The sequence below is a fragment of the Oncorhynchus tshawytscha genome, unplaced genomic scaffold, assembly GCF_018296145.1.
Source record: "Oncorhynchus tshawytscha isolate Ot180627B unplaced genomic scaffold, Otsh_v2.0 Un_contig_17432_pilon_pilon, whole genome shotgun sequence".
Classification (NCBI taxonomy): domain Eukaryota; kingdom Metazoa; phylum Chordata; class Actinopteri; order Salmoniformes; family Salmonidae; genus Oncorhynchus; species Oncorhynchus tshawytscha.
The window spans coordinates 12,253-29,207 of NW_024609086.1; the positions used below are offsets into that span (position 1 = coordinate 12,253).

Here is a 16,955-nt window from a genome sequence, read left to right on the forward strand (position 1 = left end):
TATATGACCTGTCTGTGTGTCTGTTCCATAATGTGGTAGGATATATGACCCTGCTGTGTGTCTGTTCCATAATGTGGTAGGATATATGACCCTGCTCTGTGTGTCTGTTCCATAATGTGGTAGGATATATGACCCTGCTGTGTGTCTGTTCCATAATGTGGTAGGATATATGACCCTGCTGTGTGTTCCATAATGTGGTAGGATATATGACCTCTCTGTGTGGCTGTTCCATAATGTGGTAGGATATATGACCCTGCTGTGTGTCTGTTCCATAATGTGGTAGGATATATGACCCTGCTGTGTGTTCCATAATGTGGTAGGATATATGACCTGTCTGTGTGTCTGTTCCATAATGTGGTAGGATATATGACCCTGCTGTGTGTCTGTTCCATAATGTGGTAGGATATATGAACTGTCTGTGTGTCTGTTCCATAATGTGCTAGGATATATGAACTGTCTGTGTGTCTGTTCCATAATGTGGTAGGATATATGACCCTGCTGTGTGTTCCATAATGTGGTAGGATGTATGACCTGTCTGTGTGTCTGTTCCATAATGTGGTAGGATATATGACCCTGCTGTGTGTCTGTTCCATAATGTGGTAGGATATATGACCCTCTGTGTGTCTGTTCCATAATGTGGTAGGATATATGACCCTGCTGTGTGTCTGTTCCATAATGTGGTAGGATATATGACCCTGCTGTGTGTTCCATAATGTGGTAGGATATATGACCTGTCTGTGTGGCTGTTCCATAATGTGGTAGGATATATGACCCTGCTGTGTCTGTTCCATAATGTGGTAGGATATATGACCTGTCTGTGTGTCTGTTCCATAATGTGGTAGGATATATGACCCTGTCTGTGTGTCTGTTCCATAATGTGGTAGGATATATGACCCTGTCTGTGTGTCTGTTCCATAATGTGGTAGGATATATGACCTGTCTGTGTGTTCCATAATGTGGTAGGATATATGAACTGTCTGTGTGTCTGTTCCATAATGTGGTAGGATATATGACCCTGTCTGTGTGTCTGTTCCATAATGTGGTAGGATATATGACCCTGCTGTGTGTCTGTTCCATAATGTGGTAGGATATATGACCCTGCTGTGTGTCTGTTCCATAATGTGGTAGGATATATGACCCTGTCTGTGTGTCTGTTCCATAATGTGGTAGGATATATGAACTGTCTGTGTCTGTTCCATAATGTGGTAGGATATATGAACTGTCTGTGTCTGTTCCATAATGTGGTGTGGGATATATGACCTGTCTGTGTGTCTGTTCCATAATGTGGTAGGATATATGACCTGTCTGTGTGTCTGTTCCATAATGTGGTAGGATATATGACCCTGCTGTGTGTTCCATAATGTGGTAGGATATATGACCTGTCTGTGTGTCTGTTCCATAATGTGGTAGGATATATGACCCTGTCTGTGTGTCTGTTCCATAATGTGGTAGGATATATGACCCTGCTGTGTGTCTGTTCCATAATGTGGTAGGATATATGACCCTGCTGTGTCTGTTCCATAATGTGGTAGGATATATGACCTGTCTGTGTGCTGTTCCATAATGTGGTAGGATATATGACCCTGCTGTGTGTTCCATAATGTGGTAGGATATATGACCTGTCTGTGTGTCTGTTCCATAATGTGGTAGGATATATGACCCTGCTGTGTGTCTGTTCCATAATGTGGTAGGATATATGACCCTGCTGTGTGTTCCATAATGTGGTAGGATATATGACCCTGCTGTGTGTCTGTTCCATAATGTGGTAGGATATATGACCCTGCTGTGTGTCTGTTCCATAATGTGGTAGGATATATGACCTGTCTGTGTGTCTGTTCCATAATGTGGTAGGATATATGACCTGTCTGTGTGTCTGTTCCATAATGTGGTAGGATATATGACCTGTCTGTGTGTTCCATAATGTGGTAGGATATATGAACTGTCTGTGTGTCTGTTCCATAATGTGGTAGGATATATGACCCTGCTGTGTGTTCCATAATGTGGTAGGATATATGACCTGTCTGTGTGGCTGTTCCATAATGTGGTAGGATATATGACCCTGTCTGTGTGTCTGTTCCATAATGTGGTAGGATATATGACCCTGCTGTGTGTTCCATAATGTGGTAGGATATATGACCCTGCTGTGTGTCTGTTCCATAATGTGGTAGGATATATGACCCTGCTGTGTGTCTGTTCCATAATGTGGTAGGATATATGACCCTGCTGTGTGTCTGTTCCATAATGTGGTAGGATATATGACCCTGCTGTGTGTTCCATAATGTGGTAGGATATATGAACTGTCTGTGTGTTCCATAATGTGGTAGGATATATGAACTGTCTGTGTGTTCCATAATGTGGTAGGATATATGACCTGTCTGTGTGTCTGTTCCATAATGTGGTAGGATATATGACCTGTCTGTGTGTCTGTTCCATAATGTGGTAGGATATATGACCCTGCTGTGTGTTCCATAATGTGGTAGGATATATGACCTGTCTGTGTGTCTGTTCCATAATGTGGTAGGATATATGACCCTGCTGTGTGTCTGTTCCATAATGTGGTAGGATATATGACCCTGCTGTGTGTCTGTTCCATAATGTGGTAGGATATATGACCCTGCTGTGTGTCTGTTCCATAATGTGGTAGGATATATGACCCTGCTGTGTGTCTGTTCCATAATGTGGTAGGATATATGACCCTGCTGTGTGTTCCATAATGTGGTAGGATATATGACCCCTGTTCTGTGTAGGATATATGACCCTGTCTGTCTGCTTCCATAATGTGGTAGGATATATGACCCTGCTGTGTGTCTGTTCCATAATGTGGTAGGATATATGACCCTGTCTGTGTGTCTGTTCCATAATGTGGTAGGATATATGACCCTGCTGTGTCTGTTCCATAATGTGGTAGGATATATGACCCTGCTGTGTGTGTTCCATAATGTGGTAGGATATATGAACTGTCTGTCTGTTCCATAATGTGGTAGGATATATGACCCTGCTGTGTGTCTGTTCCATAATGTGGTAGGATATATGACCCCCTGTCTGTGTCTGTTCCATAATGTGGTAGGATATATGACCCTGTCTGTGTGTCTGTTCCATAATGTGGTAGGATATATGACCCCTGTCTGTGTGTTCCATAATGTGGTAGGATATATGACCTGTCTGTGTCTGTTCCATAATGTGGTAGGATATATGACCTGCTCTGTGTCTGTTCCATAATGTGGTAGGATATATGAACTGTCTGTGTGTTCCATAATGTGGTAGGATATATGACCTGTCTGTGTGTCTGTTCCATAATGTGGTAGGATATGACCTGTCTGTGTGTCTGTTCCATAATGTGGTAGGATATATGACCCTGCTGTGTGTCTGTTCCATAATGTGGTAGGATATATGACCCTGCTGTGTGTCTGTTCCATAATGTGGTAGGATATATGAACTGTCTGTGTCTGTTCCATAATGTGGTAGGATATATGACCCTGCTGTGCTGTTCCATAATGTGGTAGGATATATGACCTGTCTGTGTGGCTGTTCCATAATGTGGTAGGATATATGACCTGTCTGTGTGTCTGTTCCATAATGTGGTAGGATATATGACCCTGCTGTGTGTCTGTTCCATAATGTGGTAGGATGTATGACCCTGCTGTGTGTCTGTTCCATAATGTGGTAGGATATATGAACTGTCTGTGTGTTCCATAATGTGGTAGGATATATGAACTGTCTGTGTGTCTGTTCCATAATGTGGTAGGATATATGACCCTGCTGTGTTGTCTGTGTGTCTGTTCCATAATGTGGTAGGATGTATGACCCTGCTGTGTGTTCCATAATGTGGTAGGATATATGACCCTGCTGTGTGTCTGTTCCATAATGTGGTAGGATATATGACCCTGCTGTGTGTCTGTGTGTTCCATAATGTGGTAGGATAGATGAACTGTCTGTGTGTTCCATAATGTGGTAAGATATACAGTGCCTTGCGAAAGTATTCGGCCCCCTTGAACTTTGCGACCTTTTGGCACATTTCAGGCTTCAAACATAAAGATATAACACTGTATTTTTTTGTGAAGAATCAACAACAAGTGGGACAGAATCATGAAGTGGAACGACATTTATTGGATATTTCAAACTTTTTTAACAAAACAAAAACTGAAAAATTGGGCGTGCAAAATTATTCAGCCCCTTTACTTTCAGTGCAGCAAACTCTCTCCAGAAGTTCAGTGAGGATCTCTGAATGATCCAATGTTGACCTAAATGACTAATAATGATAAATACAATCCACCTGTGTGTAATCAAGTCTCCGTATAAATGCACCTGCACTGTGATAGTCTCAGAGGTCTGTTAAAAGCGCAGAGAGCATCATGAAGAACAAGGAACACACCAGGCAGGTCCGAGATACTGTTGTGAAGAAGTTTAAAGCCGGATTTGGATACAAAAAGATTTCCCAAGCTTTAAACATCCCAAGGAGCACTGTGCAAGCGATAATATTGAAATGGAAGGAGTATCAGACCACTGCAAATCTACCAAGACCTGGCCGTCCCTCTAAACTTTCAGCTCATACAAGGAGAAGACTGATCAGAGATGCAGCCAAGAGGCCCATGATCACTCTGGATGAACTGCAGAGATCTACAGCTGAGGTGGGAGACTCTGTCCATAGGACAACATTCAGTCGTATATTGCACAAATCTGGCCTTTATGGAAGAGTGGCAAGAAGAAAGCCATTTCTTAAAGATATCCATAAAAAGTGTTGTTTAAAGTTTGCCACAAGCCACCTGGGAGACACACCAAACATGTGGAAGAAGGTGCTCTGGTCAGATGAAAACAAAATTGAACTTTTTGGCAACAATGCAAAACGTTATGTTTGGCGTAAAAGCAACACAGCTCATCACCCTGAACACACCATCCCCACTGTCAAACATGGTGGTGGCAGCATCATGGTTTGGGCCTGCTTTTCTTCAGCAGGGACAGGGAAGATGGTTAACATTGATGGGAAGATGGATGGAGCCAAATACAGGACCATTCTGGAAGAAAACCTGATGGAGTCTGCAAAAGACCTGAGACTGGGATGGAGATTTGTCTTCCAACAAGACAATGATCCAAAACATAAAGCAAAATCTACAATGGAATGGTTCAAAAATAAACATATCCAGGTGTTAGAATGGCCAAGTCAAAGTCCAGACCTGAATCCAATCGAGAATCTGTGGAAAGAACTGAAAACTGCTGTTCACAAATGCTCTCCATCCAACCTCACTGAGCTCGAGCTGTTTTGCTAGGAGGAATGGGAAAAAATTTCAGTCTCTCGATGTGCAAAACTGATAGAGACATACCCCAAGCGACTTACAGCTGTAATCGCAGCAAAAGGTGGCGCTACAAAGTATTAACTTAAGGGGTTGAATAATTTTGCACGCCCAATTTTTCAGTTTTTGATTTGTTAAAAAGTTTGAAATATCCAATAAATGTTGTTCCACTTCATGATTGTGTCCCACTTGTTGTTGATTCTTCACAAAAAATACAGTTTTATATCTTTGTTTGAAGCCTGAAATGTGGCAAAAGGTCGCAAAGTTCAAGGGGGCCGAATACTTTCGCAAGGCACTGTATGAACTGTCTGTGTGTTCCATAATGTGGTAGGATATATGACCTGTCTGTGTGTCTGTTCCATAATGTGGTAGGATATATGACCTGTCTGTGTGTCTGTTCCATAATGTGGTAGGATATATGATCCTGCTATGTGTCTGTTCCATAATGTGGTAGGATATATGACCTTGTGTGTCTGTTCCATAATGTGGTAGGATATATGACCCTGCTGTGTGGATTGGATAATTGGATAATGTGATGTGTATACTAGGTGTCTATGATGTGTGTGTATTGGATAATGTGATGTGTATACTAGGTGTCTATGATGTGTGTGTATTGGATAATGTGATGTGTATACTAGGTGTCTATGATGTGTGTGTATTGGATAATGTGATGTGTATATTAGGTGTCTATGATGTGTGTGTATTGGATAATGTGATGTGTATTCTAGGTGTCTATTATGTGTGTGTTTTGGATAATGTGATGTGTATACTAGGTGTCTATGATGTGTGTGTATTGGATAATGTGATGTGTATACTAGGTGTCTATGATGTGTGTGTATTGGATAATGTGATGTGTGTGTTTTGGATAATGTGATGTGTATACTAGGTGTCTATGATGTGTGTGTATTGGATAATGTGATGTGTATACTAGGTGTCTATGATGTGTGTGTATTGGATAATGTGATGTGTATACTAGGTGTCTATGATGTGTGTGTCTACAGGAACATGGAGTGGCTGCAGGGTGGCCACAGCTGTCAGCGAGTCATCGTCCATACACAGTGATGCCCTGTTCGACCCGGGGCCTGGTACTCCTGATCTGGGTCTGGTTCGGGACATCTCTCTGGGCTCTACAGGTCCTGGTCTGGACCGGAACATCTCTCTGGGCTCTACAGGTCCTGGTCTGGACCGGAACATCTCTCTGGGCTCTACAGGTCCTGGTCGGAACATCTCTCTGGGCTCTACAGGGCCTGGTCTGGGTCAGAACATCTCTCTGGGCTCCATAGGTCCTGGTCGGAAAATCTCTCTGGGCTCTACAGGTCCTGGTCTGGACATCTCTCTGGGCTCTACAGGTCCTGGTCGGGACATCTCTCTGGGCTCTACAGGTCCTGGTCGGGACATCTCTCTGGGCTCTACAGGTCCTGGTCTGGGTCAGAACATCTCTCTGGGCTCTAAAGGTCCTGGTCGGAACATCTCTCTGGGCTCTACAGGTCCTGGTCTGGACCGGAACATCTCTCTGGGCTCTACAGGTCCTGGTCTGGACCGGAACATCTCTCTGGGCTTTACGGGTCCTGGTCTGGACATCTCTCTGGGCTCTACAGGTCCTGGTCTGGGTCGGGACATAGATTCCCTACAGGAGCAGACACATACAGTATGGACATGATTTAGGAGCAGTGCTTGACTTGGACAGAAAAAAAGTAGTCAGAGGCATATATGTGTGTGTTTTAAATCAACAATATCGATGTTTGTCCAATCAGATGATTTCAGTGGAACAGTTTGAACGGTCTTATTATGCTGAATACCTTTCTGACTACCGTGTTGGAGAAACATTAAAAGGAAATAGCTCAACTATAAAAAGTATTTCATTTGAACGAGGTAAAGGCGTTCGAGCCTGTCAGGTGTGTTGATACTTGGAACGTTTCTACGGTTACGCGCTCAGGGAAGGAACATGGCAAGCGCTGTCATGTATGAAAAATGAACACGTACAAGAGGCGTGGATACATACTTTTAATGAAGAATAAACACCAACAAGAGGCGTGGATACCTACTGCTCATTATTTAAAGGTCGTAGTATTTTTCGGTTTCATTGTAATGAAAAACAACAATTATTAATATGCGTTCTTCGTGCATGACAGTGCTTTCCACTTTAATTCCCTGAGCGCGTCGCCGTAGAAACCATCAGTATCACCTCACCTGTGAGCCCGGTTGTTCCCACTGGTTCCTCGTTACCGTAATTTATCAGGGAGCATCGACCAATCAACCCACCTGGGTGAACCTGAGTTGAGCGTGTGCCAAACTCCCGAGGACGCGCGCAGTCAGAATCAACAGACGGATGAATCGACGGAACCTGTAGCTCAGACTCATAGCACAATTAATTCACGGGGAGCTCCAGGTAGACTATAGTTTGATAGGTATCTAGATGGAACATGTGTGTAGGTCATAGCCTACTAATCTTGAGTCCCCTGCCAAGTGAGAGGCGCGTCGCTTTGCTCCCCCAAATTGACGGATTACCGAGATGCGCGTGCTGATAATGATGAGTTCTGCGCGTACAGCTGCTGCTACTATTCCGTTATTATTCTCCTCCCGGTCTAACGACACCGTTCCTTTATTCTCCTGTCTGTGTTTGTAGCGCTACAGAATGCATCAATACGCCAGCCAAGACAAGATTCCTGTAAGTAACTCCGCAAACGGTTGACTTTCTGCTAACTGTTGATTCTGCTCCTGCGTTTGTTTGTTATGACATGCCAAATCCTTTCCCAGTACGTACGTTTGCAAAACTTTCCATGTGAACTGAAAACATGTTTTTGTTATAGAGTATTTTATGTCGCCTGGCTGGTTATTACTGTAGAGATTATCCTCCATTTATGCTGTCAAGGAGAACCTCTCATCTAAAAGGTCTTGCTGAATTATTTAACCCTACATTACCAGACTTGATATCATCAGTGGTCTCCAACCCCGGTCCTGTATAGATACAGGGTGGTCATCAGTGGTCTCCAACCCTGGTCCTGTGGAGATACAGGGTGGTCTCCAACCCTGGTCCTGTATAGATACAGGGTGGTCATCAGTGGTCTTCAACCCTGGTCCTGTGGAGATACAGGGTGGTCTCCAACCCTGGTCCTGTGGAGATACAGGGTGGTCAACGGTGGTCTCCAACCCTGGTCCTGTATAGTTACAGGGTGGTCATGAGTGGTCTCCAACCCTGGTCCTGTGGAGATACAGGGTTGGTGGTCTTCAACCCTGGTCCTGTGGAGATACAGGGTGGTCATCAGTGGTCTCCAACCCTGGTCCTGTATAGTTACAGGGTGGGGTGGTCTCCAACCCTGGTCCTGTGGAGATACAGGGGGTGGTCTTCAACCCTGGTCCTGTGGAGATACAGGGTGGCCATCAGTGGTCTCCAACCCTGGTCCTGTATAGATACAGGGTGGTCTCCAGCCCTGGTCCTGTGGAGATACAGGGTGGTCATCAGTGGTCTCCAACCCTGGTCCTGTATAGATACAGGGTGGTCTCCAGCCCTGGTCCTGTATAGATGCAGGGTGGTCTCCAGGTGGTCATGCAGGGTGGTCTCCAGCCCTGGTCCTGTATAGATGCAGGGTGGTCTCCAGCCCTGGTCCTGTATAGATGCAGGGTGGTCTCCAGCCCTGGTCCTGTATAGATGCAGGGTGGTCTCCAGCCCTGGTCCTGTATAGATGCAGGGTGGTCTCCAGCCCTGGTCCTGTATAGATGCAGGGTGGTCTCCAGCCCTGGTCCTGTATAGATGCAGGGTGGTCTCCAGCCCTGGTCCTGTATAGATGCAGGGTGGTCTCCAGCCCTGGTCCTGTATAGATGCAGGGTGGTCTCCAGCCCTGGTCCTGTATAGATGCAGGGTGGTCTCCAGCCCTGGTCCTGTATAGATGCAGGGTGGTCTCCAGCCCTGGTCCTGTATAGATGCAGGGTGGTCTCCAGCCCTGGTCCTGTATAGATGCAGGGTGGTCTCCAGCCCTGGTCCTGTATAGATGCAGGGTGGTCTCCAGCCCTGGTCCTGTATAGATGCAGGGTGGTCTCCAGCCCTGGTCCTGTATAGATGCAGGGTGGTCTCCAGCCCTGGTCCTGTATAGATGCAGGGTGGTCTCCAGCCCTGGTCCTGTATAGATGCAGGGTGGTCTCCAGCCCTGGTCCTGTATAGATGCAGGGTGGTCTCCAGCCCTGGTCCTGTATAGATGCAGGGTGGTCTCCAGCCCTGGTCCTGTATAGATGCAGGGTGGTCTCCAGCCCTGGTCCTGTATAGATGCAGGGTGGTCTCCAGCCCTGGTCCTGTATAGATGCAGGGTGGTCTCCAGCCCTGGTCCTGTATAGATGCAGGGTGGTCTCCAGCCCTGGTCCTGTATAGATGCAGGGTGGTCTCCAGCCCTGGTCCTGTATAGATGCAGGGTGGTCTCCAGCCCTGGTCCTGTATAGATGCAGGGTGGTCATCAGCCCTCCAACCCTGGCCCTGGTGGAGATGCAGGTGGTCAGGGTGGTCTCCAGCCCTGGTCCTGTGGAGATGCAGGGTGGTCTCCAGCCCTGGTCCTGTATAGATACAGGGTGAGCCCTGGTCCTGTATAGATGCAGGGTGGTCTCCAGCCCTGGTCCTGTATAGATACAGGGTAGTCTCCAGCCCTGGTCCTGTATAGATGCAGGGTGGTCTGTATAGATGCAGGGTGGTCTCCAGCCCTGGTCCTGTATAGATGCAGGGTGGTCTCCAGCCCTGGTCCTGTATAGATGCAGGGTGGTCTCCAGCCCTGGTCCTGTATAGATGCAGGGTGGTCTCCAGCCCTGGTCCTGTATAGATGCAGGGTGGTCTCCAGCCCTGGTCCTGTATAGATGCAGGGTGGTCTCCAGCCCTGGTCCTGTATAGATGCAGGGTGGTCATCAGCCCTGGTCCTGTATAGATGCAGGGTGGTCTCCAGCCCTGGTCCTGTATAGATGCAGGGTGGTCATCAGTGGTCTCCAACCCTGGTCCTGTGGAGATGCAGGGTGGTCATCAGTGGTCTCCAACCCTGGTCCTGTGGAGATACAGGGTGGTCTCCAACCCTGGTCCTGTATAGATACAGGGTGATCATTGGTGGTCTCCAACCCTGGTCCTGTATAGATACAGGGTAGTCTCCAGCCCTGGTCCTGTATAGATACAGGGTGGTCATCAGTGGTCTCCAACCCTGGTCCTGTATAGTTACAGGGTGGTCTCCAACCCTGGTCCTGTATAGTTACAGGGTGGTCTCCAACCCTGGTCCTGTATAGATATAGGGTGGTCATCAGTGGTCTCCAACCATGGTCCTGTATAGATACAGCGTGGCCATCAGTGGTCTGCAACCCTGGTCCTGTATAGTTACAGGGTGGTCATCAGTGGTCTCCAACCCTGGTCCTGTGGAGATGCAGGGTGGTCTCCAACCCTGGTCCTGTGGAGATACAGGGTGGTCTCCAACCCTGGTCCTGTATAGATACAGGGTGGTCATCAGTGGTCTCCAACCCTGGTCCTGTGAAGATACAGGGTGGTCATCAGTGGTCTCCAACCCTGGTCCTGTGGAGATACAAGGTGGTCTCCAACCCTGGTCCTGTATAGATACAGGGTGGTCATCAGTGGTCTCCAACCCTGGTCCTGTATAGATACAGGGTAGTCTCCAGCCCTGGTCCTGTATAGATACAGGGTAGTCTCCAGCCCTGGTCCTGTATAGATACAGGGTGGTCTCCAGCCCTGGTCCTGTATAGATACAGGGTAGTCTCCAGCCCTGGTCTTGTATAGATACAGGGTAGTCTCCAGCCCTGGTCTTGTATAGATACAGGGTAGTCTCCAGCCCTGGTCTTGTATAGATACAGGGTAGTCTCCAGCCCTGGTCCTGTATAGATACAGGGTAGTCTCCAGCCCTGGTCCTGTACAGATACAGGGTAGTCTCCAGCCCTGGTCCTGTATAGATACAGGGTAGTCTCCAGCCCTGGTCCTGTATAGATACAGGGTAGTCTCCAGCCCTGGTCCTGTATAGATACAGGGTAGTCTCCAGCCCTGGTCCTGTATAGATACAGGGTAGTCTCCAGCCCTGGTCCTGTATAGATACAGGGTAGTCTCCAGCCCTGGTCCTGTATAGATACAGGGTAGTCTCCAGCCCTGGTCCTGTATAGATACAGGGTAGTCTCCAGCCCTGGTCCTGTATAGATACAGGGTAGTCTCCAGCCCTGGTCCTGTATAGATACAGGGTAGTCTCCAGCCCTGGTCCTGTATAGATACAGGGTAGTCTCCAGCCCTGGTCCTGTATAGATACAGGGTAGTCTCCAGCCCTGGTCCTGTATAGATACAGGGTAGTCTCCAGCCCTGGTCCTGTATAGATACAGGGTAGTCTCCAGCCCTGGTCCTGTATAGATACAGGGTGGTCTCCAACCCTGGTCCTGTGGAGGGAGTGCAGGCTTTAGTTCCAGCCCAGCACTAACACCTGATTGCACAAGTCAAGGTGATGATGAGTTGATTTGTTGAATCATGTGTGTGTGTGTTCAGATAGAAATAGGTTATGTAGAATAAGGTGTCAGGTCTATGTACAGTACCAGTCAGAAGTTTGGACACACCTACTCATTCCAGGGTTTTTCTTCATTTTTTAAAAGTTTTTCTACATTGTAGACTAACAGTGAAGACAAAAACCATGAAATAACACATATGGAATCATGTAGTAGCCAAACGAGTGTTAAACAAATCAACATATATTTGAGATTCTTCGAAGTAGCCATCCTTTGCCGTGATGACAGCTTTGCACACTCTTGGCATTCTCTCAACCAACTTCATGGGGTAGTCACCTGGAATGCATTTCAATTAACAGGTGTGCCTTCTTAAAAGTTAAGGTGTTTGAGCCAGTCAGTTGTGTTGTGACAAGGTAGAGGTGGTATACAGAAGATAGCCCTATTTGGTAAAATGCCAATTCCATATTATGGCAAGAACAGCTCAAATAAGCAAAGAGAAATGACAGTCCATCATTACTTTAAGACATGAAGGTCAGTCAATCCGGAACATTACAGGAACATTGAACTTTTCTTCAAGTGCCGTGGCAACATCCATCCAGCGCTATGATGAAACTGGCTCTCATGAGGACCGCCACAGGAAAGGAAGACCCAGAGTTACCTCTGCTGCAGAGGATAAGTTCATTAGAGTTAACTGCACTCAGATTGCAGTTCAGAGGAGACTGTGAACTTTTTTGTTTATTTCACCTTTATTTAACCAGGTAGGCTAGTTGAGAACAAGTTCTCATTTACAACTGCGACCTCATTTCCAACATGGCTACCACAGCTTTCTGCAGGGATACGCCATCCCATCTGATTTGGGCTTAGTCCCACTATCATTTGTTTTCCACAGGACGATGACCCAAAACAAACCTCCAGGCTGTGGAAGGGCTATTTGATCGAAAAGCAGAGTGGTGCTAAATCAAATCAAATCAAATCAAATTTTATTTGTCACATACACATGGTTAGCAGATGTTAATGCGAGTGTAGCGAAATGCTTGTGCTTCTAGTTCCGACAATGCAGTAATAACGAGCAAGTAATCTAACTAACAATTCCAAAAAAACTACTGTCTTATACACAGTGTAAGGGGATAAAGAATATGTACATAAGGATATATGAATGAGTGATGGTACAGAGCAGCATAGGCAAGATACAGTAGATGATATCGAGTACAGTATATACATATGAGATAAGTATGTAAACCAAGTGGCATAGTTAAAGTGGCTAGTGGCTAGTGATACATGTATTACATAAGGATGCAGTCGATGATATAGAGTACAGTATCATCAGTGCTGCATCAGATGACCTGGCCTCCACAATCACCTGACCTCAACCCAATTCAGATGGTTTGGGATGAGTTGGACCGCAGAGTGAAGGAAAAGCAGCCAACAAGTGCTCAGCGTATGTGGGAACTCCTTCAAGACTGTTGGAAAAGCATTCCAGGTGAAGCTGGTTGAGAGAAGGCCTAGAATGTGCAAAGCTGTCATCAAGCCAAAGGGGGGCTACTTTGAAGAATTAAAATATTTAGATTAGAACACTTGTTTTGGTTACTACATGATTCCAGATGTTATTTCATAGTTCTGATGTCTTCACCATTATTCTACAATGTAGAAAATATAAAACATAAAGAAAGCCCCTTGAATGAGTCCGTGTCAACATTTGACTGGTACTGTACAACTTCTGCATCTTTCAATAAAGTTGAGCTGCTATTCACCCTCCTCAGAACCAGGGAGGGGTGTGTTCATCTCTGAACCAGGGAGGGGTGTGTTCATCTCTGAACCAGGGAGGGGTGTGTTCATCTCTGAACCAGGGAGGGGTGTGTTCATCTCTGAACCAGGGAGGGGTGTGTTCATCTCTGAACCAGGGAGGGGTGTGTTCATCTCTGAACCAGGGAGGGGTGTGTTCATCTCTGAACCAGGGAGGGGGGTGTGTTCATCTCTGAACCAGGGAGGGGTGTGTTCATCTCTGAACCAGGGAGGGGTGTGTTCATCTCTGAACCAGGGAGGGGTGTGTTCATCTCTGAACCAGGGAGGGGTGTGTTCATCTCTGAACCAGGGAGGGGTGTGTTCATCTCTGAACCAGGGAGGGGTGTGTTCATCTCTGAACCAGGGAGGGGTGTGTTCATCTCTGTTTTAGATTTTTGTTGTTGTTGTTGAATTTAGCTACTTCTGCCCTGAACAGTGACTGACCTGTCTGTCTCCTCTCCTCCAGGGAGGGGGTGTTAGTTACTGACCAGTCCCCTGTCTGTCTCCTCTCCTCCAGGGAGGGGGTGTTAGTTACTGACCAGTCTCCTCTCCTCCAGGGAGGGGGTGTTAGTTACTGACCAGTCCCCTGTCGGTCTCCTCTCCTCCAGGGAGGGGGTGTTAGTTACTGACCAGTCTCCTCTCCTCCAGGGAGGGGGTGTTAGTTACTGACCAGTCCCCTGTCTGTCTCCTCTCCTCCAGGGAGGGGGTGTTAGTTACTGACCAGTCCCCCCTCCTCTCTTCCAGGGAGGGGGTGTTAGTTACTGACCAGTCCCCTCTCCTCTCCTCCAGGGAAGAGGTGTTTGTTACTGACCAGTCCCCTCTTCTCTCCTCCAGGGTGGGGGTGTTAGCTACTGACCAGTCTTCTCTCCTCCAGGGAGGGGGTGTTAGTTACTGACCAGTCCCCTCTCCTCTCTTCCAGGGCGGGGGTGTTAGTTACTGACCAGTCCCCTCTCCTCTCTTCCAGGGCGGGGGTGTTGGGCTAGCGGCCCCCCAGGATGGCCAAAGTTCTTGTCAGTTCTTCTCAGATGGCCGGAGGAAGGTGGACTATGTTCTGGTGTTCTACCAACGCAAACAGATCTCTGTGAGGGGTGGCGACCGGCTGCACCGTCTCTCCGCCCCTCCACACCCTCCTCATCGCCTCTCTGTCATCTCCAATGGTAGCTCCCCCCTCTCCGGCCCTGTGGGGGGTGTAGGGCAGGGGGGTTTGGGATGTGCAGTCGGGCAGCGGAGTGCGGGGGACGGGGAGGTGTGTGTGGACCTGGCGGTGGAGGTGGAATTAGAGGCGGACCCAGCTGAAGGAGAGATGGTGCTGATCAGGGAGGAGTTTGAGGCCAGGCTACTGGAGGCGGGGCTTGAGATGGAGAGAGACACCGAGGTGAGAGACCAACCGGCCTGTGTGTGTTCTGTGTGTGTGTGTGCGCTCTGTGGTTGCTGGTCTGGTGTTATTTCTGGTGAAATGTATCATTATCGCTGCATTTTAAAAAATAACAAAGTAATTAACAAATCAATTTGTAATATTTCACATTGCTCACCTAATGAAAAGTAAGGGGAATTTTGTATTTCTAGTCCATCCACCATGCATGCGGTCTGGAAATATCGTCATTTAGTGTACGTTTGCATCATAGTTAAAGAAACACCCGTCTTTCAAAAAGTTGCATTGCCATCACCATATGAGACTCTGCTCTTCTGCCCTGCTCTTCTAGCCCAGTGATTCTCAGAAAGCAGCAGACGTTAACTGACTCTACCTCTCGTGTTGTTCAACCAAGCAGCAGACGTTTTAACTGACTCTACCTCTCGTGTTGTTCAACCAAGCAGCAGACGTTTTAACTGACTCTACCTCTCGTGTTGTTCAACCAAGCAGCAGACGTTTTAACTGACTCTACCTCTCGTGTTGTTCAACCCAAAGGTGGGCGTGTAGTCCCAATGATCTTCTGTGACCAATGTTTACTAGAGCCCTGCACGGGCATGTATTTTAACCCCGATTCCTACCCATACCCGCAACATTCAGGCCCCACCTTACCCAGGCCCAGTTGCGCTGCCTGAAACCCAAAATGAGAAATTACTTATTCCCTTAGTAAAGCCACTAGTTGCTCCACTCTGTGCGTCACCCTCACTCTGCATGCGCTCTGCTCATGGTGGCTCTGTATGGCTCACAGCGTTGTACGAGAACTTCAGTTGCTTGGCAATTTCTCGCATGGAATAGCCTTCATTTCTCAGAACAAGAATAGACTGACGAGTTTCAGAAGAAAGTTCTTTGTTTCTGGACATTTTGAGCCTGTAATATAACCCACAAATGCTGATGCTCCAAATACTCAACTAGTCTAAAGAAGGCCAGATTTATTGCTTCTTTAATCAGAACAACAGTTTTCAGCTGTGATAACATAATTGCAAAAGGGTTTTCTAATGATCAATTAGCCTTTTTAAAATGATACACTTGGATTAGCTAACACAACGTGCCATTGGAACACAGGAGTGATGGTTGCTGATAATGGGCCTCTGTAGATATTCCATATACATTTTGCTTTGTCATTGTGGTGTATTCTGTGTAGATCGCTGAGAAAAGGATACATCTATTTTTATATTCAGCTGTAGGAGCTGGGTTCTACAGTATGAACCCCTGCTGTCTCTGGCTCCACACCCACCCGGCCATCTAGATGTGTGAAAGTTAGTGTATAAGCTAATGATCCATCTATGACATTCCTTGTGTAAACTTAAATAGTGTATTACCATATAATGTTTTGTATGTTCTCTATAGTTACTGGCATGTACTTGAAAATGTATCAATTGACCAATTCGGCACAAAATATTGTCCAGTATTTGACCTTTATTTAATTAGACAAGTCAGTTATGAACAAATTCTTATTTTTAATGATGGCCTAGGAACAGTGGGTTAACTGCTTTGTTTAGGGGCAGAAGGACAGGTTTTTACCTTGTCGGCTCGGGGATTCGATCTTGCAACCTTTCAGTTAATAGGCCAACGCTCTAACCACTGGGCTACCTGCCACCGTCCAGCATTGCGATACTTCACTGGATCAATCTGGAACTTTGCACACAGACTGCTGCCATCTAGTGGCCAAAATCTAAATGGCACCTAAACTGCTATATTATATTATGGCCTTTCTCTTGCATTTCATTAAAAAAAATAATATATATATAATAATAATAATTTGAAAACACTTAAAGAATATATTTTACCAGATCTAATGTGTTATATTCTCCTACATTCATTTCACATTTCCACAAACTTCAAAGTGTTTCCTTTCAAATGGTGTCAAGAGTATGCATGTCCTTGCTTCAGGGCCTGAGCTACAGGCAGTTAGATTTGGGTATGTCATTTTAGGTGAAAACAAAGGGTTCGATCCTTGAGGATTTATGACATGAAGGTTAGTCAATCCGGATCATTTCAAGAACTTTGAACATTCCTTCAAGTGC

The 16,955-nt window shown here is 46.4% G+C and overlaps 1 protein-coding gene across 1 annotated transcript in view; it reads left to right on the plus strand.

Moving 5' to 3' along the window:
• Positions 1-7,856: 7,856 nt before the first annotated feature.
• The window catches only part of LOC112240381 (anoctamin-2-like), a gene marked incomplete at its 3' end in the record, with an annotated part of 35,796 nt that continues 26,697 nt past the window's right edge, over positions 7,857-16,955 (plus strand). The window contains exons 1-2 of the mRNA XM_042314148.1: positions 7,857-7,956; positions 14,488-14,898. Coding sequence (XP_042170082.1) covers positions 7,924-7,956; positions 14,488-14,898 — 444 coding nt within the window. The remainder of the gene's footprint in view (positions 7,957-14,487; positions 14,899-16,955) is intronic.